General features: G+C 42.5%; 1 protein-coding gene across 2 annotated transcripts in view; it reads left to right on the forward strand.

Moving 5' to 3' along the window:
- The window catches only part of ankrd6b (ankyrin repeat domain 6b), a 57,926-nt gene that overhangs the window by 26,450 nt on the left and 8,457 nt on the right, over positions 1 to 23,019 (forward strand). For both annotated transcript variants that reach the window (XM_088931833.1, XM_088931840.1), the window contains 7 exons: positions 10,585 to 10,857; positions 16,980 to 17,078; positions 18,547 to 18,645; positions 19,880 to 19,978; positions 20,603 to 20,701; positions 22,260 to 22,358; positions 22,757 to 22,855. In XM_088931833.1, the coding sequence (XP_088787959.1) occupies positions 10,735 to 10,857; positions 16,980 to 17,078; positions 18,547 to 18,645; positions 19,880 to 19,978; positions 20,603 to 20,701; positions 22,260 to 22,358; positions 22,757 to 22,855 (717 nt within the window). In that variant the 5' untranslated portion in view covers positions 10,585 to 10,734. The remainder of the gene's footprint in view (positions 1 to 10,584; positions 10,858 to 16,979; positions 17,079 to 18,546; positions 18,646 to 19,879; positions 19,979 to 20,602; positions 20,702 to 22,259; positions 22,359 to 22,756; positions 22,856 to 23,019) is intronic.

Below are 23,019 nucleotides of genomic sequence, written 5' to 3' on the forward strand. Positions count from 1 at the left end.
AAAAGTATTCAGACCCCTAGTGCAGTTTTGACATTTGTTGCTTTAACATATGTAAATATGTTAAATACATATGTAATCCCAACCAGAGATGTATAACATTAAATTCACATTAAAAACAAGACCTAGGTTCGTATTGTTGCTAATGTGGTCCGCTTGAGTTACTTGCACAAAAAAGTTATACTTCTGAGTGGTGCCTCCACCCAAAATGATTCTGAACTGAAAAGATTCTGTTCAGGAATTCCAATAGTACTCCTACCAGTGATCACAAAATGTCATGTTTGTGTACCCAGTTCTACCCTTCACAATACACTAAATTGAACAATAAACTTGGTTCTTCCTTTTCAGATTGGAACTTCAAAATACATTGAAACCATATACTGCACACAGTCAAATTTCCAAAACAGAATAAAGTAATAACCATTGGGAAAATGTTAATATCAAAAGAGTGCACTCAGTCTGTTAAACCAAAAGGAAAATATAATTGATGCACTTGTTGAGAGAAGAAATGCCCAATTTCCAAAGTATCACAATCCATTAAACAAATTGCCTTCAAGGAAGTAATGTCTTCAAAGTAAAGTCAGTTTCCAAAAACAAAGACCCATCCACGGTATTAAAGTGGACTACTGTATGTGGAGTCACAAAAAAACGATGTTCCAAAAAAAACCCACAGTGCTGCTGGCAAACAGAATATACTACGTCCCGAGCCAGACCGTTCTCAGGTGTAAGTTATCAGGTTTACTCTCAGCCTCAGACTTGCTCCCTCTTTGCTGAGCTCCGGCAGATCCAGTTTTTGATGTGGGGACGAATGTGGAAGCCTCCTCCTTGTACATCATGATCTCCACACCTGTCGTCAACAGTTTGACCTAAATCCTGAAAGAACGCTCTGTTTTAATAGAATTAAGGCAACCTTCAACATTAGCTCATACTTAACTATGGCAAATTGTGTATTACATTGGATTTTCCAGTGGGATGGCTAAGTGGGGGTGGTGCAGTGGCTCTGTGGCTAAGGATCTGTGCCTGAGGCTGGAAGGTTGCCGGTTCATATCCTGGGGCTGACAGAGGAATCCTACTCCGTTGGGCCCCTGTGCAAGGCCCTTAACCCCAACTGCTCCAGGGGTGCTGTATAAATGGTTGACCCTGTGCTCTGACCCTAATCTTCTCTCCGTGTCTGTGTGTCTCATGGAGAGCAAGCTGGGGTATGTGGAAAGACAAATTCCTACTGCAAGAAATTGTATCTGGCCAATAAAGTGGTTTTAAGTATATCACCTTGATTCCTCACAGCACTGCTGTGTTAAATGCTCCATGTTTGTTTTTTCTCCTCCCTCTGACTCTTGGGACATGGAGTCTCAGACCCTCTCCAGTTTACCTGGATATATTCACCTGAATATATTCACATTAATATATATATATAACTTCTTGAAACATACACATTTTGATATTATAACAGTTGACATTAATTTACTCAGGGCTACACATACATAACCTACTCCACACATTCAAAGCAAAGAAAAAAGTCAATTGAACAATAAATATAGTAGGAAAATTGTAAAGTCATGATAAGTACTCAATTCTAAGTGCCCTTAATGAGCAACACAATCAGCTGAGTAGCAGTAGTGATTCAAGGTTCAGGTTCCGTGATCAGGGAGTGAATTTCAAGCCTAGCCTCACCCATGAAGACTAAGGAACGTTGAAAGCAAGCCATGGATAGAGTCATTGAAAAGCACAGAGTAGTAGGAGGGCCACTCAGTAACCCTGTGAGCACAGTACACTCAGTCATCAAGAAATGGAAGGTGCACCCTACCCAGACACTTCATAGATGAGGTTGTCCCTCCTAACTGAGCAGCTGTGCAGGGGGAAATCGGGGAGGGCTTCCAGGGACAGCTTTGAAAGAGGTACAGAAGTCAGTCGCTGAGATGGGAGAGAATGTGCTTCAGTCAGCACTATCCCGATCACTCCACAGAGCTGGCCTGCATGGGACAATGGCAAACCCATCTCATATCCCACATGGAGTTTGCAACAGAGCAGCGGAGTGAAACGTGGCAGAAGGAGTTGTGGTCAGATGAGACCAGGTTGGGCCTTTTTGGTCAATGTGCCAAGCGTTAGTTTTCCACTAACGCAGCACGACACATGGCTCAGTCAACACCATCACTACAGTCAAGCATGGTTCTTCTCTTCGGGAGGGACTGGAAAGCTTGTGAAGATCGAAGAAAAATGGACAGAGCAAAGTACAGGCAAAAACTAGGGGAAAATCTGTTTCAGTCTTCTAAAGACTTCAAATGCGGGTGAAAATTCATCTTTCTGCAGGACAGTGATCCAGCACACAAGGTCAAAGCTACACTGGAGAGGCTTAAGAATAAGAAAGTGAATGTCTTTGTGGAGGGACTTGAGAACAGTTGTTGATAAGCAATATCAAACTTCAGAGAACCTTTGCACATGTGAGAAACGAAGAATAAGCAAACACCAAGCCAGTGTGCACCGCTGGTAGACACTTGTCCAGAAAGACTGTGCATGTAATAGCCTACACCAATATTGAGTTCATGGTTCTGGGTAATTAGGCAATCAGCATGTTTCAGTTTTTCTTTTTGCTGATGTTTATTGCAACTTATATTACCATTAGAAGTCCTACGTTTGAGCATTCAGGTATACAATAAAACATTAATTAAAAAAATGTGCATGCATCGTTTTGTAATTTCACAAAATGGGACACCATAGGGAGAGTCTAAACACTTGTCAAAGGCACTGTGTCATGGAAGGCTTGGTTATTTTGGTTACAGGTGTTTTGCGGGAGCAGAAAGAGTTTTGCCAAGGGGATGAGCTGAGACTGCGCTGGGTGTGTGGCTGAGTGAAGGAAAGCGGTTTCTGTGGCAGAGCCTCACGAAAGAAATACTGCCTCAAGGCACCTTCAGGAGTACAGTCGTTGTAATTAGCAACAGAAAAATTTAATTGGTTTATCTTTGCCAAGAATAATTCTTCTTTTAGTTATTATGATGTGCATTTTTATTATGTTACGGGTGCCTGTTTCATCTGTACATTTGCCTTCAGTGATGGCATGCATTTTGACTAAAACAGAGGCTTTAAACGAATTTATTATGTATATAGTATGATAGAAGGAGGGCAAAGTGATTTAAACGTGCAGCATCTACAGGGACTGTAGATCCCATCTACAACTAGTTTGCCTTTTCTGTTTCTTTTATAGTTTATAACTGTGTACAGTCAGTACGTCATGTAGTTCTCTGCTCATGAGCTCCCAGTGTTACAGATAGCCTGGCATCTGTGAAAGCTCTGAAGTTGCCCTCTCAGCCTTTGCCTCATATTTTTGTCCCCCCCCAGTGCCAGATTTAAGGCACTGCTGTTTCTTTCTTTATCTGTACCACAACACTTCATATTTGAATTGCTTATTTAAACATCTCAGTGAGATTTTTGTCTAGCTCACATTTTCAAGAAAACGAAGCTGGTGAAAAGGCGTAATCAACATATATTGTAGGGCTATCCCACCCACACGAGTCCCTAGATGCTTCCTGCGGAATAAACTGTTCACAGCACAGCTGAGGAAGAATGTCTGTCTGTGTCTGCTCATGTAACGTGAGAGGTGACTTTCCCTGATCAGCTCTGTCTTGCTGTCAGAGTTTATCAAACTGCAGTTGAAGGGAGAAGGTTCAGGTGTTAATAGGCTGACCTCTGTCTAGAAAGGAGTGCGATACTACCGACCTAGCGAATGCCTCAGGAAACCAGCCTAACAATCCACTTTGCCTTGTTAGTGCAGACAAATGGAAAAAAAAGTGAGTATTATGAAAGATAAGGACCAGCAGTCGCACTCCTGGGCATTTTCGGCTAGTCTGCTGTCGGTGGCTTTGGAGTGAATCTGTGTTACGGAAGGCACAGCACTTCATATCGTTGGCTGCCAGCAACAGATTTAAAGGTCTGTGGGGTTTTATTTCTTGTCATTAGTGGCATCTACACAGAAAGCACTGAAGACCATGAGAGCTTGGCATTTTTAGTGCTGGGATTTGTAATGTCGACGGAGTTATTAAACGGCTCTCACAAAGGCTCTGTTGCCTAGCTGCACTTGAAGAGCTCCAGCCTGTGTGCACTTGTGTGGGTCTCTCTGTATGCCTGGGTGGAGGTTTTCAATAGGATATCACAGGCTTTCTGAAAGTAAGCACTTCTGAGCGCTTTTGAGCGGAGGCACTTTGGGAGAAGAAGATTTTTTCTCGCTGCGTTTTATTAACTGTTCATTTTTCTACAAGCTAAAGCACACCCCTGGAAGAGCTTCACATGTGTTCAACTGGATGACTGTGTTTGCACAAAAATAAAAGGAAAGCCCCTGCTGTCATCTGTTGAGAAGTATTGTGGTATATTTAAACAGCTGTCATTATGTAAATGCACAATGGGGACTGTGATAATGGTTCATTTCCTTGAAGTGTATTTATTCAGTGGACCAGAGTCCGCTGTAGCGGGTTGCATGTTTTGCACTGCATGAAACAGTCCACTGACCAGTGTCATTGTCCATGAGTATGCGTTCCCAGTTAATTTATGTATCTCTTCATTTCACCACAATGCTCCGTTTTACTACGGTAATGTAAATTCATGATATTGTAACATAAATGAATGATTTCACCAGCAGCCATATCAGCCTGCAGCTCACCACTGCCAGCCCACTGAAGCTCAGCAGGTGTGAGCCTGTTCAGTACCTGGACGGGAGACTCCTGGGAAAGCTGAGGTTGCTGCTGGGAGAGGTGTTAGTGGGGCCAGCAGGGAGTGCTCACCCTGCAGTCCATGTGGGTCCTAGTGCCCCAGTATAGTGACGGGGACCCTATACTGTAAAAAGGCGCCGTCCTTCGGATGAGACATAAAACCGAGGTCCTGACTCTCTGTGGTCATTATAAATCCCAGGACGTTTCTCGAAAAGAGTAAGGGTGTTACCCTGGTGTCCTGGCCAAATTTCCCCCTGGCCTTTACCAGTCATGGCCTCCTAATAATCCCCATCCCTAAACTGGCTTCATCACTCTGTTTTCCTCCAGTCTGAGAGCTGGTGTGTGGTGAGAGTACTGGTGCACTATGGCTGCTGTCGCATCATCCAGGTGGGGCTGCACACTGGTGGTGGTGGAGGGGATCCCCATTACAGTCTATTCATCATCTTCCACTGAGGAACTTTTAGAATGTATGACACTTCTCATATTTTAGTTGTATTACGTTACTGCTCTTACTCCCTTACTGATTGAGAGGGTACTGCCTCATGATTTCATAGTTGCGATCGGCTCTGCTGTAAGCCGTTCGTCACCCAGCCCTGTGTTATATTATCCACACTAAGATACAGATTGAGAGCAGTGCGTCTAGATACCATCAAGGGAATGAGCAAGGAATGGTGCATAGTTTGCAGACTGTGTAATCCACTAAGACTGAGTTGTCTTGACCATGTGTTGAAAAGGACCAGCTTGGAAAAACAGAAAGCATATCTGAGTACTTGCAAGATTGAGGGGTTCCTTTCACTGATTAATTGATGGTCCTGCTTGTATATTAAATGTTAGATCCGGACTACTTTGAAATCAAAGGATCTTATGTAAGGGGAATTTGAAAGCATAAGTAAAATGTAGTTGTACCACATGTATTCATTTGTTTTGATAGATTTCAGTAGGTAATTTAGCCTCTTAATATGCTGAAATGTCACGCACCATTCAAAAGGAAATACAGGAATGTGTCACCTTGTGGTGTATACAGTGGATAGAAAAGGTCTACACACCCATATTGAAATTGCAGGTTTTTGTCATGTAAATCCAGAAATCAAGATAAATCATGTCAAACATCTTTCCATCTTTGATGTGACCTTGCAACCAACAAAATTCAAGAGCACTTTTTTTTCCAAGTTTTCTCTTGGAAAAATGGAAAAATGTCGACATGATTTCTGGCTTTACATTACAAGACCCTGCAATTTCAATAGACGTTTTCTATCCACTGTAGGTACCTTACACAACTATTTGATCTACCACTGAAACAGCAGTTATGATTCAGGCCCTTTTTACTTTTACTATTACATACACAATGCTTAGTGTATGTAATAAAGCAATTTGAAATGATTTATTCAGGGTGTGCTGGTTAGAACTGCAGCCTTACAGCTCTAGGGTCCTGGGTCCGATTCAGATCTGTGATGCCTTTTCGGTGAAGTTTGCATGTTCCCCTGTCTCTGCATGCATTTTCACTTCATGCTCCAGGTTCGTTCCACAATCCAGACAGGCTGCTCAGTTTAATTAGCATCTCTAAACTGCCCCATGTGTGTAAGTGAATGGGGATGTGTCTGCCCTGCCCTGGACTGGCATGGATGAGTTTGTTTAGATATTGCGTAATTTAGGACAGGCCAAAGGGCTTTTGAAGTGTGTAATTTGTTTCCTCCATCTGTCAAGAAGAGATGACAATCTGGAGGTGTTTCTAATGAGCTTTGGGATATCCAAGGTCAGTTTTATCTTATTTCTCAAGTTCACTCAGTTGGCTTGCCCTCTTTTATAAACTCTGCATCCTTGAATATTACAATTCCATGCTACTGTAGGAAAGTGGATGTGTGCTTTACAGCCAAGAGGGAAATAAGATTTGGCATTGCCTCCTGCTATTCAGTAACTTTACAACTCTACTCAGAAAGCCTTGAAGGTACTGGCCAGGTGCAGGAAAATCACACATTTTCATGACAAGTAATTATAGTGGATTACAGTGTGTGATTAATTATTGATCTGACTACAGAAACTGTCTCCTAAAGCGCTTTTTATGGGCAGCTTTGTCATTTGGATAGATGATAGAATAATCATGCAAGGCCAAATATTTGAACTTTTCAGGAGAAGAATTTATGACTAGTAATCATCTCCTACTGTAGAAACAGATTTTTGCAGTTCTGTCAATATGCACAAATGGCTGCTGGGTTTTGTTCTGTTTCGTTTACTGAGAGACTTTGTTTTCTGGTATTCCCTCATGTCATAAGTCGCGTCTGTTTGGTTGGGATGTGTTCGTGAAACTCGAAAGGAAGAGTAGCTTAGCTGAGATGTTGTTTGATATCAGGATCCCTAGATTAAGATTTACAGCTTGTCGTGGTCAGATGGTGGAAGATTAGAGTTTTAGGATCTGTGCTTAATCCGTGGGCAGCATTACAGAAACAGAATCTCTCAGATTAATCCTTCTAATTGATACCATGAATTGTGTGTTAAAAGCCTGATTGCATGGAAACCCTGATTAAAGTCTCACTGAGAGCAGAAGCAGTGATTTAATTTGTAGAGTCTGAGAGCAGGTCTCTGTTTCAAGCACAGTAGTCACTGCTTCAGTTCAAAATACCAGACGACGCTGAAATGCGGTAAATATTATTTGCAAAACATTGAGTGATGGTGATTTTTTTAAGTCCTATATGAAAACTAAAAGTTTAAGTATCAATACTATTCCCATGCTTTTGTACTTCTGGAACCTAGTGATGAATTAAAGATTTGTACAAGTAATCATTTTGCTAAGACATATGCACTACTTAACACAAGAGAGGAGCAAGTCTGACCCCACTGAAGTGCAGTTTCCAGAATGTAGTTGATTTAGTGGTGTAAATGGCTCCACTCCTTGCCTCCTCCACTCTTAGCAGAGAAACAAAATGTCACGGAAGCCTACTGCACTTGAAGAGCTAGTATAGCTGACAGCAGCTAATGGGAAAAAGCTAACCTATTGCCTCTGCAATATGTAATAATGCATGATAAAATACTAATAAAATGCTTTCTTATTAAGTGTTAGGCACACCTAGGCATCTCAGAGCACTTTTCCAGCTTCACTGTAATTCTATTTAATTGCAGAGTGCAATGATTTGAATACTGTGGTTTATCATTCTCTTCTGTATATATATAGCGATGCACAATAAAAACACAACTGCCTAGGTATTACAAAAGCTGCTTATTATAATGGTCACATAATATTATTTTCATTTTAAATAGCAGGCAGTTTTGTTAATTGAGTTTTCCTTAGGATAACAAAATGCTGAGCTCAAAATGCTGAGATGTTGGTTAAAGTTACAGCTCTTAACATCAGGGAATATTATAAAAAGAAAATCCCTCAATATATTAAACTGACAAACCTGGCAGACACTTTTATATTGCCAGAACTATAAAAATGTGTTTCTAATTGAGTGCTACTCATAAAACGTTTTTCTGAAAATTAACATTTAAGTTGAGTTAAAATGGCAAGAATTTGTTAATTAAGAATATGTAAATACAGTCATTGAAAAAACCTGCTTTTAATTTAAACAAGAACAGCAAACAATCATGTCCATATCCTGCAGGCATAATCCATGTCATGGTTGCTGGCTGCATTACTGTCAGAAGATGTTCTGTTTAAACAATCAGCAGAGCAATCCACAGAAAACCGCCTCTGACTGACAGGGCATGTCCTGAGAATGAGAGGATTATCACACCAGCCTGGGACTATCACATCCAACCTGTCCATCTGTGTGTCAGAGGAAAGAACCTGCGCAGCAGCAGAATGGCGGTAGCTCCCAGTCTGCATGAAAATGATCGTCCTGGGGATTACACAGCTGAGAGACAGACTGAGAGGCATCTCATGCGGGTCAGGGCATGTGCAATGATAGACCTGATGAAACACAGATATGGAGCGATGGTGGTGAGCACTATCCTGACTGTTGCGCAGGTCACACCGATCAGTGGGTAGTGAATGTGTGGTGATGTGAGGAGGAATTCCTTTAACACAGAGATCTACATCTTTGCTGCAGATTGATTTCTTTTTCCCAGCCATCAATAAATTGACAGAGTGCTTCTTCAGTCAGCAGTTTTTCGGTTCCTGCAAGTTGACCTGGTAGTAGCAGTGACTTTCCAGTACCACACAGAGAGAGGAACGTAACAACACAGCTTCCGGAAAATAATGTGGAGGTCTTTCTAAAAGTGGCCAGTGTTTTTTCTCTTGACCCCAGTCCAGTTGACCATGAGTCATTAGACATTAGTATGGCTGTGGAGCACACAGAGGAAACCCACACAAACACGGGAAGAACACACAAACCCAGATGAAAACATATTTATATCCAAGCACTTTGCAGTAATCTAGATGCTGGAAGATCTTTCTTGGATGCGCACCGTTGAATGACATTTCCATTTAATAAGGACCTCAGTCTTGAGCACACGTGATTTGGTGTTAAAGCCTTCGTTTTCCATCACCCCCACAACAGCTTTTCAGCTGCCATGGCATGTAATCAGCCATGTAGATGTTGCTAAAATTGACCCAGACCAATACATCCACGAAGAACAATATCTAACGTTGAGTCAACCTGCAGCTCCTTTAGCAAATCACCTGTAATGGCTCCATGGACACACAGTTTTCACTGTATTCAGCATAACTGCACTACTTGGACAGTATATATTGCACACACCATGGACACATAGCAGCTCTACTCATATTGAGTTTATTCAGTTTCTATTACATCTATTATTATGTAACCTTATTTTCGTAACCTCAACTTTGTGATTTTTGTGTCTTTGTGGTTTTGTGAATTTTGTGATTTTTGTGATTCTTGTGATTTTTGTGAGCTCTCAGAAAAGACATTTCATTGCCAGCAACTACTGCTGCACGCTGTATTGTTGTGCATTTGATAAATAAACTTTGATTTGATTTGTTAGTCACCCTGGGTAAGGGCATCTGCTGCTGTAAGTGATAGCAGTGATAATAAAGATGATAGCAGTTTAGAGATTCACAGAATGAACCATTTTATTGCATCCCCTCTTATAACTGAAGCTTCTTCTCCACTAGAAATAGGAGTCTTTGCAATATTTTCCTTTTATGGAAATGCAACAATTCTGTTTTTATTTAGTTTTGTTTTAATATCATGAACTTTTTAACTCCACCCCTCCTAAAACACTGAAGGAAAGAAAGATGTCTACGCAAAGTGCCTTGCGATGCTTTTGTCGCTGTCTTAGAACAAGCAGAAGTTTGTCACTTAACTGCACACTTGAGCGTGCGCAGGAAGCATGTGCCCTCACCACATAAATCGTTGGCCATCTTTCAGTTTGGACAGTCAGTCTGCTCTTTACCTGCTAGTTTTGAACGCTGGCATGACTTGTGTTTGTCAAGGGGGAGGCTTTGGAAAAGCTAGTGTCTTCCCTTGAGTCACCTGCCCTGTGGTTCCAGGTGTCATTACTCAGCGCAGCCTGGCCGGGCCACGGCGAGGACTCCATCCTGCTGTGGTGTGCACAAACACTTGCACCTGCTTGTTTTGTGATTTCACTATGTCTTGGAAAGTGGTTCTAGAAGAGTACAGCTGTGCAGTCATTTATACCGCTGGTCTTGCAGAACTGGCTGTGCTCCAATCCAGGCCAGAGCTGACTTTGGCTCTCTTAAAATGGGTAGTGTGTCTGCCTTTGTTTTTAATAATTAAATCACGGCCTTCGACTTAATCCTCTGTGTACTCGCAATGTTTGACATGAGTAACATAATTGAAAATAGAATACCTCTTGTAAGGAGGTGAATGTCAACACTTATCTGACAAGCCTCATTGTAAGTATGTTAAGTATTCTGTGCATGCCTAGGCATAGAAACTCACTGACGCTGTCATTTCCTTTTTTATTGCAGAGCTAAAAGATGACATGAAGAGAAGAGCCCTGACGCGCAGAAGGACATGGCTCTCGGATTAAAATGCTGTAACTAGACTTACTGTGGCTGCCCTGGAGAGACACGTCTTGCCTACCAGTTGCTCTGGAGACATCACATCTCTTCTGATTCATGAGCCAGCAGGATGCTGCGGTCCATGTGCTTTCAGAACGGCTCCTCGTAGCATCGTACAAAGGCCAGGCGGATGATGTGGTGCAGCTTATTAACAGGGGCGCAAAGGTAGCAGTTACTAAGGTAACTGGAAAAATGACAAAGTTTGTCAGTCCCTGAGATATGTGGAATACAGTCGAGTTGACAAACCTGAAGTTCAAAGTGGCTGCATGAGACAGGGTTACTCAGATTGTGTTTGTGAGTTAGTATGCGTCTTTGGCCGTGTACATACTTATAAAACATGCAGCACTTTGGTTAAACATTGCTCCTGCAATTCAACATCTAACACATTACTGATTAGAATTACTTCTGGAAATTTGTTTGGATGCTCTTATCAAAAGGAGCTCGCATTTGCATCCCTCTGTTGTGCTGGGTATTTTACTGTAGCAATTGCTCACAGACAGGACAGCACTGTCGCTCCTGAGACTTGCAGCCTCTCTGCAACTCACAACTGGCAGCCCACTGAAGCTAAGCAGGTGTGAGGTCTGGATGGGAGACCTCCTGGGAAAAACTAAGGTTGCTGCTGGAAGAGGTGTTAATGGGGCCAGCAGGGGGTGCTCACCCTGCGGTCCATGTGGGTCCTGATGCCCCAGTATAGTGACGGGGACACTATACTGTAAACAGGTGCTGTCCTTTGGATGAGATGTAAAACGAAGGTCCTGACTCTCTGTGGTCATTAAAAATCCCAGGGTATTTCTTGAAAAGAGTAGGGGTGTAACCCCGGTGTCCTGGCCAAATTTCCCATTGGCCTTTACCAATCATGGCCTCCTAATAATCCCCCTCTATGAATTGGCTTCATCACTCTGCTCTCCTCCCCACTGAGAGCTGGTGTGTGGTGAGCGTTCTGGCACACTATGGCTGCCATCGCATCATCCAGGTGGGGCTGCACACTGGTGGTGGAGGGGAGTCCCCATTACCTGTAAAGCGCTTTGAGTGGAGTGTCCAGAAAAGCGCTATATAAGTGTAAGCAATTATTATTATCATTACTTGAGCACATAGCCTTCCAGTTACTGTACAAGTCCAGAGCCCTAACCCCTGCTCCCCCACTGCGGATATATAGAAAGATACTGTAACTAAAATTACACTGGGCTGGGCTTTGACTTCGGCTTTGTTGTAGGTGGAGATTGTTTTAATGGAAGACACGCAAGAGTGAGCAAGGCAAAGACAGTCAGGAACTGCATGTGAAAATGTAATCCTTTTAACTGCACATTCCTTTAGTGCAGAATTGTCGGAGCTGGAGGTACTGTACAGCCCTTCAAAGTTATAGGAGTATATCTCAGGGCTGTTTATATCTCATTGCAAGTATTTTAGCTGATAGGCTGTCTATACAGAGCTGAGAGTATATCATAATTTTAGTTTCATAAAATCCAGATTAATAACCAGTGGGGTAATTATTGGGTTGGTATGCAATAATTAGGGCAGTAAACATACACAGTGCATCTCTAAATAATACACATACAGTAGGTCAGCAGTCTCTGAGAGCACCAGTCATAAATATACAGGCTGTCACTTCAGAGCAACTGTTGGGTAATACACATGCCTTAGGTCATGTACTGGGTTACATACTGTACGTCTGAAGCTGGGGCTTCTTCATTCAGATTTTGTAGGAAAGCTTTAAACAGATATTGGCAAAATGCTTTTTTCGGTAATAGATATTTGAAATGTTAAATTGAAGACACCGTGAAACAGAATGATTAAAAAATTCCATAAACAAATCTAAAGAAAACAATACATTGTTGCTATGGGAATTGCAGACCGAAGCATTACCATAGTTAATAGTATCACACTATTTTTTTATTATTTAATTTATTTTGTGTATTTAATTTTTTACACAAGAACAGAGAAACCACATTTTCTTGACATTAGAAAGCCTGATTGAATACTTTGTAAAGTGAAAGTTAAAAGCAGTTACTAATAGTAAGAGGCCTTACTATTGTTTCATTTGAAGCGAAAATTGTAATTCTGTTTCATGTGTCATCAGGTTAAAAATAATAAAGATTTACAGGATTATTTTTACAGAGATTATGTGACGAAAGTTACTGGGCCTCATTCCAGGTTGTTCAGCAGTCTTTACTTGATTAAGAGAAGTAGTTTTCTGAATAATGATCGTTTGATTGACCCCTTCAGTGTTCACTTTTTTGTTCTAATATAGACATTTTTTTTTGTTCTGAGGGTGATTTCATCTTTCTTCTTTCTGCATCTGCTCCTGAATCCTCTGAGGTTGTCTGCATTTAGCAGTGAAAGAGTTTTTCATTGTAGAATGCAAGTGTTGATCTTAGGTAGCATGGTGCCGCAGTGTTTAGCGTTGCTACCTCGCAGCACATGGGCCCTGGGTTCAATTCACAGAGTGACAGCTGTGTGGAGCTCGTACGTTCTCCCCATGTTCGCACGGGTTTCCTCCAGGTGCTCCAGTTTCCTCCCACAGCGCCAGATTATTGGCTTCTGGGAACATTGGCCCTGGTGGGGGTGTGTGTCTGTGTGTACCCTACAGTGGACTGCTGTGCCATCCAGGCCCTATCCTGTCTTGTATCTGTTGCTTGCTGGGATAGGCCCTGCCTCCCAGGTGACCCTTACTGGATAAAGCCAATCGAAAACGGAGGGGTGGATGAAGCTGAGCTTTAATTTCACTTTTGGAGTGAAAGATTAAAAAATGGGATCAGAAAGAAGAGAAGACACGGGCACCTAGACACAGACAGTGAGGTTAGGAACGTTTAACCCAAGACATGAACCACAGAAGTACAATGAACACCAGACAAAGCGAGCCCTTACTGGTTGCCTAGAGACCACGGGCTCCTATTCTGAGCAGAGTTACCTGAAATGTGGCTTTGGCCTCTCTCCAGGCTTAGATGAAATGTAACTCTCCTCACTGATGCCCTGCCAGCCATTCATTACCACATCCATTAAAGCCAATTATTACAGCTTTCGGATACCGCTTGACATTAAAAGCAATAAGTTAACTGTTTTATGTCATCTCATAAGAAATGTTTTTAAAAATCTGTTTCCGTTTAGCTTTGACAGCTGTGCTATTATTACCTTGTACTAAATAGAACGGGTGATTAAATATCGCTGCCGGCTGTGCATTTCTGGAAACTAATGATGAAAGTGACAGGCCTGGACTAAGACTTTATTTTCCATTGTATTTGAAAGAGCTAACAATTAGTTGTCTCAAGTCTCTTAATGAATCTTGACTTTACCAAAACTGCAAGATTATTCATTTGGACAAACAGTACAAAGAAAATAAGCCACTGGACCTTTATAGTGTAGGACTTTCTGATAACTGTGCAATAACTGTAATTCATAAGAAATGTATGTCCTTTCATGCAAAAAGTGTATGTACTGTATGATAAAATAATTGTGCTTTGGAAATATGAAGAGTCTTAAGTATCTAATTTAAGCTGGAGCATTTAAGGATATTAGTGAATCATACTAATTCTGTTATACTAAATTTATACAATACGAGATGCGCATTTAAAAAAAAAATAGAAGTTTAACTCTAGACTGGTCAAATCTGTGTGGAATCTAAAGGAACAGTTTCAGAATGTCCATGTGAGTAACTTCCACAGGAACAATGCGTTGTGATATACAGTAAGATGTACATCCTTTGTGGCTGATAAAAAATGGAAGGTTAAATATGTACAGTAAGAATCTACTTGTGTGAAGAGTCTAGGTTCCAGCTGTCCAGCTACATTTTCCTCTTTCACATTTTCTTTTAGTACATGATATACAGGTTTCCTCCCCGCTGCGCTGTAAAGGCATATTTTACATATTGATTACCAAGAGAAACACAGTCATGCGCAAGACAGGTATTTCCTAATATAAGGTATAAGGAAAGTTGCTAATGAAGGCAGGCCATGTGGCCGGTAGGGTGTCAGCATCTCGTTCAGCCAGCATATCCAGGGTGTGACAGTGCGGTGGGGGAGGGGCCAGAAATAACAGGGACCAGGGACCAGAAATAACACAAAAAGAGTGAAAAAATAAACAAATAAGGTAAAAAGAAAGTGTGCCGCAGTGCCACGTGACCTCCAGGCTGGGCTTACCCTGTTTAGCGGGGTCCAGTCTGGTGAGCAGGGCGTGTAAGGGAAAAACAGAACAAGAACTTTGTGTGTGAAGAAGGTGTGTGCCTGCCCCGGTGAAAATACGTGATGGGACAGGCAAAAAGAAAAAGAACACCTTACACTACACAGGTGCAATCCCCTCCGGCACTGTCAGTATAGACTCCCCCTTCCGGGGCTGTCCTAGCTCGTCCCGTCGGGGGTGTCCAGTGTGCCTTTATAGGACCTGCCCAGCTGGGGCTCATCATCTAGAAGCCAGGACAGCTGGGACCTTCTACTGGGGCTCCGCCTCCACACTGGACACGCCTCCGTGTCATGCCACAAGGGATTCAGAAGATGATGTCGATCAGTTGCTGAGGGTGCTGCAGAGGAGAGGGACAGATGTAGTGGTGGGGAGTGCACGGAGCCTTGTTACGGAAGTGATGTCACCTTCTTGAAACCTGGAGTCCGCTTGAGCAGAGTTGGCTGCTGTCTAGGCAGCCGCTATGCATGCTGGGAGCCTCTGAGCGGCCTGATGAGGGAGAAGAGCAGAGCTCCTCACATCAGCACTGCGGACCTGTAACGAACACCAGTGAAAACAGTGCTCTCACGTGATGGCGGCTGGGTGCCCCTGCCTCTAGGGGCCGCATACCACACTGCTGATCCTGGTTTAATTCGAACTATCGTTTTCATAGCCATACATAAGGTAGAAGTAAATGTCTTGGTCTATGGTAACATTGGCTTTTGTCTCCCTTTTTATAGTTGGGGGGCTAATTGGGGGGATATTATCTTCGTTTTTAACCACTGCTGAAAAAGTTGTATTAACGATCAATGAATATCCTGTTTCCTTGTTGTCTTTGCCCTAGCTCGTAAGAAGGTTTGTTCTGTTTATAGATAAGTATTTTGGTTTGAGCCTTAAATGAAGAGTTAGGGTTAAGATTAGGGTTAAAGGGGAACTACAACATTATATTCGTATTTTGAGGTTAGGAAGAATTGCCATTGATGACCACAAGGAAAGTAACATGTAAAACCTCCAATTTACGTCACAAACAGACGTATTTATAGAAATACAATTTCCATGATGCTGCACCGTGTTCTGTGATTCAGAACGAAGCAACCAAACTTCCAGTGAGGTGAAGTGGCCTTATTACATTGTAAACAAGCGGGCTTGTGAATACATCTCTTCTAATCCAATAGAAATATTGCTTTCCACTTCATGATGGTTTTGCTGAGAAACACAACTTGTTAACTCCGCATGCAGATCACATTGGGACATTTCACTCGTCCATCGCATTACATTATTCATTACAGAGACTAGTGAGCAGGAAGGGCCAATTTCATGTCACAGTTCCCGAGAGCTCTCGCTCTGTGGCAAGACCAGGGGTTTACAACAACATGGCCACTATACAGTACTTTCACAGACTTCACCGCTTTGTGCTTCATCATGACATTTTGTGATACCGTCAATTTATTTTGTCACCGAGAATTAATAACTGGTCTGAGGAATTGGGACCGCAGTTCCCCTTACAACAGATAGGACACTGTCAAGCCCTGAAGATTTATCTTGATTGCTACGAGTCTGTGTAACACTTCAGCTTCTTTTATGCTAATATCGAAAACAGAACTTTCATTACTCTCATCTTGAGGCAAGTTGTTGTTTCTTCCTAGGTTAGCAGTGATCTGTTCCTTTAAGACATTAACTATTTCCTTTTCCATAAATATCGTGTTCAGTTTCAGTTTCATCTCTAAGACTCTTCTCTTCAACCTTTAGCTTTCTTCTGCAGTTACAATACATGAAAGAATGCTCTGGCAGGTTTCGCAATATTCCTTTTTTCTCTCTGTTGCCCTCTGTACTATCTTTTTTTTTCCTGTGCATGCAATTAATAATAATCTTTTTCTTAACCATTCTTCAGCTTATCATAAAGCAATATAAGCTATAAAGTAATATAGTCATAGTGAGTTCAATAATTTATTTTAAAACAAATTTTGAAGACCAATTGTTTCTCTTGCTTTTTTGCTGAATACCTGTATTTTTAGGGGCCACTGCCCTGGCTGATTATTTAGCTGTGTTGTGACTGTGAGTGAAGTGACCGTCTGCCCTGAAGGTCCTGTATTGTTATTGAAATCAGCCGGCGCCTGTCACATGATGGACTTGCGTGTCTTCTCTGTTGATAGTACGGCCGCACTCCACTGCACCTGGCTTCCTACAAGGGTCACGCTGAGGTCGTCCGCATTCTGCTGAAGGCAGGCTGTGATCTCGACATTCAGGATGATGTAAGTACTCCCAGTGTGAGTCTGCTATGAGTGCTGACGGACTTCGTCTTCTGCCACTGTTCCTCGTCCTCTGTTTTTACTGACTGGAGGACATAACCCCCCTTTCTAACGTGTCTTTGGGTTAACCATCCAATATTGATCCACTCTAACGCTGGAGATACCGAGATACTGTTCCTTAGAAATATCACTATGCATTTTTACTTTAATTGAACAGGTGCAAAGATTTTAAGGTTATCGCCTGATCTGCTCTCCCACACGCTTTTTAATATATTATCAGGAGTGAGTGCATTTACCCTTCCTTCTTTAATATTTTCATTTCAGTTCAACACACCAGTGATAAAACCAGTCCTGTATGTCTACTTTTTGGACTTTTTACTAGTAGTAAAGATACCAATCTTTAAAGTTGGAAGTGACACATTTTTCATTGGATCATGGAAGAATATAGGCCAGGTGTTAACTAATTATCTTCTGGTTGTAACTATTATGTCAGTTTATCTTGGGGGGGGCTAATTAGCTTGCTGCTTGAAAATCTTAAATGTGGGGTTAATTTGCATGATGGGGTTAACACAAAGAAGTTGGCTGGTAAATTTAATTGTAATTTGATTTTCCTGCAGATGCTTCTTAGAGAGTCTTAGAGAAACTATTGCTAGTAGAAGAATGACCTCCAGTGGCCTAGAGTGGGATTATTTTGACTGCCAGCTAGATGAAGCCAGCTCTCTGATGCACATGCCCGCTGGGCACATGCTTTCCTTGGCACCAGCGCATGCCAGAGCCTACCACACCTGCAGAACCACATCTGACGGGTCACTGAGCTCTCAGACAGCCCATACCAGTTCCTCAGAGGTAGCCAAGGACACATTTGCCATGGTGAACAGAAACAAGGAAGAAAGTGCTAAGACAAAGCAGTGGAGAAAGGCTAGGAGGCAGCCTACAAGATCAGAGAAAGTGAAGGAGGTCAGAGCACTTATGCTAAGCCAGTAGATGAAAAAACATTCTCACATTCTCCTCTGGCTGCTCGGCTTCTGGTGCGTGGGATGCCTTCTGTTTCTGCTGTAATTGTCACACAGGGGTGGAAATTTGCATGTTTGGGGTTCTCTCTAATCTAAAAATCAAATCTCATAAAGTGATTCTGACACACCTCTTTAACATCTACTACAACAGTAAAGAGGTACTTCCTGCCCACAGGAAACAGTGACCAAGTCATGTCTGCATTGCCTGACGAGCACAGATCTCATTTGATTTTCAGATTCCCCTTTTCCGCAGTTGTATTGGTGTTATTGGCTGAATGTGCTCATTAAAAATCTGTCTACCACTGGCTAATGTGTACGTCAACGCAAGATTTAAATATCTCACGTCCTTGTTTCTTTGGTTAGTATCTGATCAGTGTGGTAGAAGTGTACTGTTTCAAGACCTGCAGCTTTCTAGCGAGATGTCTTCATTCCTTTGCTTTCATTATGTGTTGCTTCAGGGTGACCAGACAGCTCTCCACCGGGCAGCAGTGGTGGGGAACACTGACATTATTTCAGCTCTCATCCAGGAAGGCTGTGCTCTGGACCGGCAAGACAAGGTAAATCTCTCCACCGTCCGGAAGTTTACATACATGAGTTTCAACACAGCTGCAATTGGGAATGAAATGGAGTGTTTTCTTGGGGGCTGTCATGTTGTAATTTGGGATTACAGGGAAGACAATTTTATTATTTTCTCCCAGTTATTTGCATACATAACAAAGACTTCTGCAGTGCAGTCTTGACTTTACTACTCTGGGACTAAGCAGTGCAAACCAAATGGAACTAAGAAAATTTGAACATTCACTATGGAAAACCACTTCTTCTGACTTTTCAATTTTAATGTAATTAAGTTCCATTATGTCAGCTTTTTATTCCTTTTTTCTGTTTTAAAAGTTCACTTGTGAAAAAAATACAGAGTAAATGGAGTTTATAACACAATTTCGGAAGGGATGACAACAATCAAGCTCAATCGGACTCAGTTGTCAGTAATTAGTAAATCCTGACAATTCCTCTCCCAAACGCTATAAATACCTACGGGATCCCTATTCTCTCTCTCAGGGTGGAGTGGAGTGGTGCCTCTGTGGCTAAGGATCTGTGCCTGTGGCTGGAAGGTTGCCGGTTCAAATCCCGCAGCCAGCAGAGGAATCTTACTCTGTTGGGCCCCTGAGCAAGGCCCTTAACCCCAACTGCTCCAGGGGTGCCGTATAAATGACTGACCCTGCGCTCTGACCCCAAGTTTCTCTCCCTGTCTGTGTGTCTCATGGAGAGCAACCTGGGGTATGTGAAAAGATTAATTCCTAATGCAAGAAATTGTATAGGGCTAATAAAGTGATGTTATGTTATGTCTTGCATCCCACCTCCACCCCATCTCCCCCTCTGCAGCTGCCCCTCGGTCACCCCGCAGGGGGGTCCTGATCTCCTTGTCCTCTGGCCGGGAGGCCAGCCCTCAGCCAGGCGGGTTAAGCCACAATTTCGCTCCATGACGCTTAATTCTTGGGTGTTTGTCATTCCTCGTGAACTGTTGTTAGTTCTTCTGATGTGAATTACCAGCCACCCGTATTATAAACCCAGGCAAATGAAAATGATGGCAGAGAAAATATGGACAGAGAGATTGTGAAATCCCAACTGCAGCTCCATCTGAAAAATCATGATTTTGAAGAAAATGGTCCAGATTTAGGATGGAAATAACTATTCTACTGCTGTTTTCTGTGATGTGCTGAGTGTTTAACTCCCCCTGTCATTGACTTCCTCCAGCGGGAGCAGGTGATTCACAGTGTTCACTGCTTCTTCCAGGACGGGAACACTGGTTTGCATGAAGTTTCTTGGCATGGATTCAGTCAGTCCGTCAAACTGCTGGTCAAAGCAGGGGCTAACATTCATGCAAAGAATAAGGTAAAGCCACCAATTCAGAAAGTTATATTGAAAAATATATGAAAATATAAAATGACCTGTAGCGGGTGTGCTGATGTTTTATTGAATAGATATGATGTCGATTAACACATTGCATCAGTAGGGTGCCCTACTGTAAAAGTCACTGGCTAGTATCCTGTGTAGCCTTTTGTTGGAAAGCAGTACAGTAATTTATGTGATTTAGTGTTTATGCAACAAAGCCACTTGAGTTTAACTATCAGTCCCAAATCATAAACTAATCAATAAACAAACAATTTCATCTACAGTATGTTAAAATCATTTAGATTTTATACAGAAATATCCTTTGATTTTCTAAAAACATACATGCATCTGTAGTCGTGTGTTCTTGACGCTCGCTATGCTGTTCTGTTCTCAGCAAACTCGTTCTGTGTTGAAACATATCTGCGTTGGTGAATGAGGACAAAGTGAGAAATTGTTTTTGTTGGAATACAAGCTTCCTTCTAACCACGCAGTTGTCTGAACCTTGAAAAATATTTATGTACAGTAATATAGTTGAGCCTGAGAGCTACTTTACAAAAAAAAACCTTCCAGATTTAAAGCTGTGCCTTCAGCTAATTTCTCAAACCCCGGTTTCTCTTCTGCAAGGCAGGGAATACAGCTTTACACCTGGCGTGCCAGAATGGCCATGCCCAGAGCTGTCGGCTCTTGCTCCTGGGAGGATCCAGGCCAGACAGCAAGAACAACGTGAGTTTCAGGAAGGCCTGTGTCTGCACCGCCTGTCTCTCTGTTCCTCAGGTGTCACGACGCTATCGATGAAGAGGATTTCCTTCGTGCTCCTGCGGTTCCCGGCCTCGGACACTGCACAGTACACCCCATGCCTTGTCAGAATCAAATGAGCACACACACAGTTACAGTATCGGCGCTACTCGTGACTCGTGATTATTCATATCGACATAGAAAAGGTTACACTCTTATTTGGTACTGTTTTTTATTCATGAGAAATAAGGAACGTCACACGGAGAGGCAGTAAATCAGTCTGTAATCAATACATCTTTACTGTATTAAGGGTTCGTATTGCTGGAAGAAACGTCTGGACCACGCTGTACTGTACGTTCATTCATTCATTCATCTGTTTTCAAACCCCACCATCCGACTTTGGATGGGGGAGCCTGTTCCGGCAAGCAGCGGGCGCCGGGCAGGGTACACCCTGGATGGGATGCCAGTCCTTCACAGGGCCGACACACAGACACACACACTCACACTCACAGCAGGGCCAGTTTCCCCAGAAGCCAGTTAACCCACCAGTATGTCTTTAGACTGTGGGAGGCTCCTGGAACGCCCCAAGGAAACCCACGCGAACATGGGGAGAGCGTTCAAATTTGACGCACACAGCACCCCAGGAATTGAAAATTGGGACCCCAGCGCTGCGGGGCAGCAATGCTAAGCACTGCGCTGCCCTGCCGCCCGGATATTACAGGAACAGTTTGTTCATTCTAAACAGCCTTTATGGCTGTGAGTTTTTCAGTCTTCGGAGCTTTGAGATTTGCCCTGTGTAGCTATTGTAACAATCAGGAGGTGTGTCGGACCAAGAGGGACCTGAGCCCTTCAGCTGTTGCCATCTTCCACCACCAGCACCTAACCTCCCTGCAGGTCCGGACCTGCTGGCTCCCAGGAATCTGACTGCCTTGAGCGCTGACACACTTAGGGGCGTCTCTTACAGTATATAAAATGACATTTCAGGGCAGCAGAAAACATGACACATTCGTTTAACATGAGACATCTGTTTGATTGATTGAGATTCATTCCCCTAGGAAGCTGCTTTTATCAGACTGGCTTATCCTCGAGGCGTACACTTACTGTATCAATTGCTTTCATTTTTCATCCTTATTCTGTTCCACAAGATTGCTGTTGGAATGTGGTTGCTGGATGCGTTTTCCATAAATTAAAAATTCCTTTTAAATGCTGAATACGTCCATATTGAATTACTGTATGTAAAGGTTCATTCCATGCTGAAAGGGTGTGACCTGAAGAAGGCTCCACAGCCGAAACCTTGTGTTTTCTTTCCTTCTCTTTCCAGCATGGAATAAACCTGTACTTGTTCCTTTGCAGCCTACGCATGCTGACGCAGCTGCCCACCTGAACTACATATTTAATTATACTGCATTGCTACTGAATGGAATCAATTTGCGAGACCCACGTCTGTGCTAACACTTCCAGGATGTAATCGTTATTATGAATTAATAATAATGTACAGTAATTGTGAGAACTGGAGTGATGATCTAAATTATTCAATGTGTTTCAGGCAGGTGATACAAGTTTGCATGTTGCTGCCCGCTACAATCACGTGGCCATAATCCGAATTCTCCTGAGTGCTTTCTGTTCTGTGAATGACAAGAATCAGGTCAGTGCACACGCTGGACACATGGCGTTTATACCGTGTTTGCGACGCCTTTCATATCTGGAGAGTTCCCTTCTGCTTTTCAGCAAGTGGCCAGCACATCGCAAAAGACCATTTTGCGATGAACAGTTCTGCGTTGCACGCAGTGTCTATGGATAATTCAAATTCCAATAGCTGTTCCGCTACATGTAATTTGAAATCTGTACGCTAAAACAGGACCTTCATTTTATGATCTGAAGAAAAGAAGTGATGGTCTTGATGGAACGGCAGGATATCAAATGGGAATGATTGAATATTTAGACCACTTTTGTCAGTTCTTTCCTGATCTTACTCTCATAGCTAATAATTCCATTATTTTTGCATGTTGTTAACCGAAGATCAAATTGTCTATCTTTCAACAGGCAGGGGACACTCCACTTCATCTTGCTGCTTGTCTAAATCATAAAAAAACTGTAAGGCATCTCCTGGAAGCAGGGGCTGACTGTACCATTCTGAACAATGTAAGCTGCTGCCTCTTACGTTGTCACACGATTCGCAATTCAAAACTAACAGCGACACAAAATTAGTATTACTTAACTACTTTTAGTATTTTTCTGGAAAAATGACATGTTGATCTAGCTCATATGTTTTTTTTCTACATACAAGTAAGAGGTTTAACAAAGCT

The sequence above is a fragment of the Atractosteus spatula genome, chromosome 2 (genome assembly GCF_055471065.1).
Source record: "Atractosteus spatula isolate fAtrSpa1 chromosome 2, fAtrSpa1.hap1, whole genome shotgun sequence".
NCBI classification, from domain to species: domain Eukaryota; kingdom Metazoa; phylum Chordata; class Actinopteri; order Semionotiformes; family Lepisosteidae; genus Atractosteus; species Atractosteus spatula.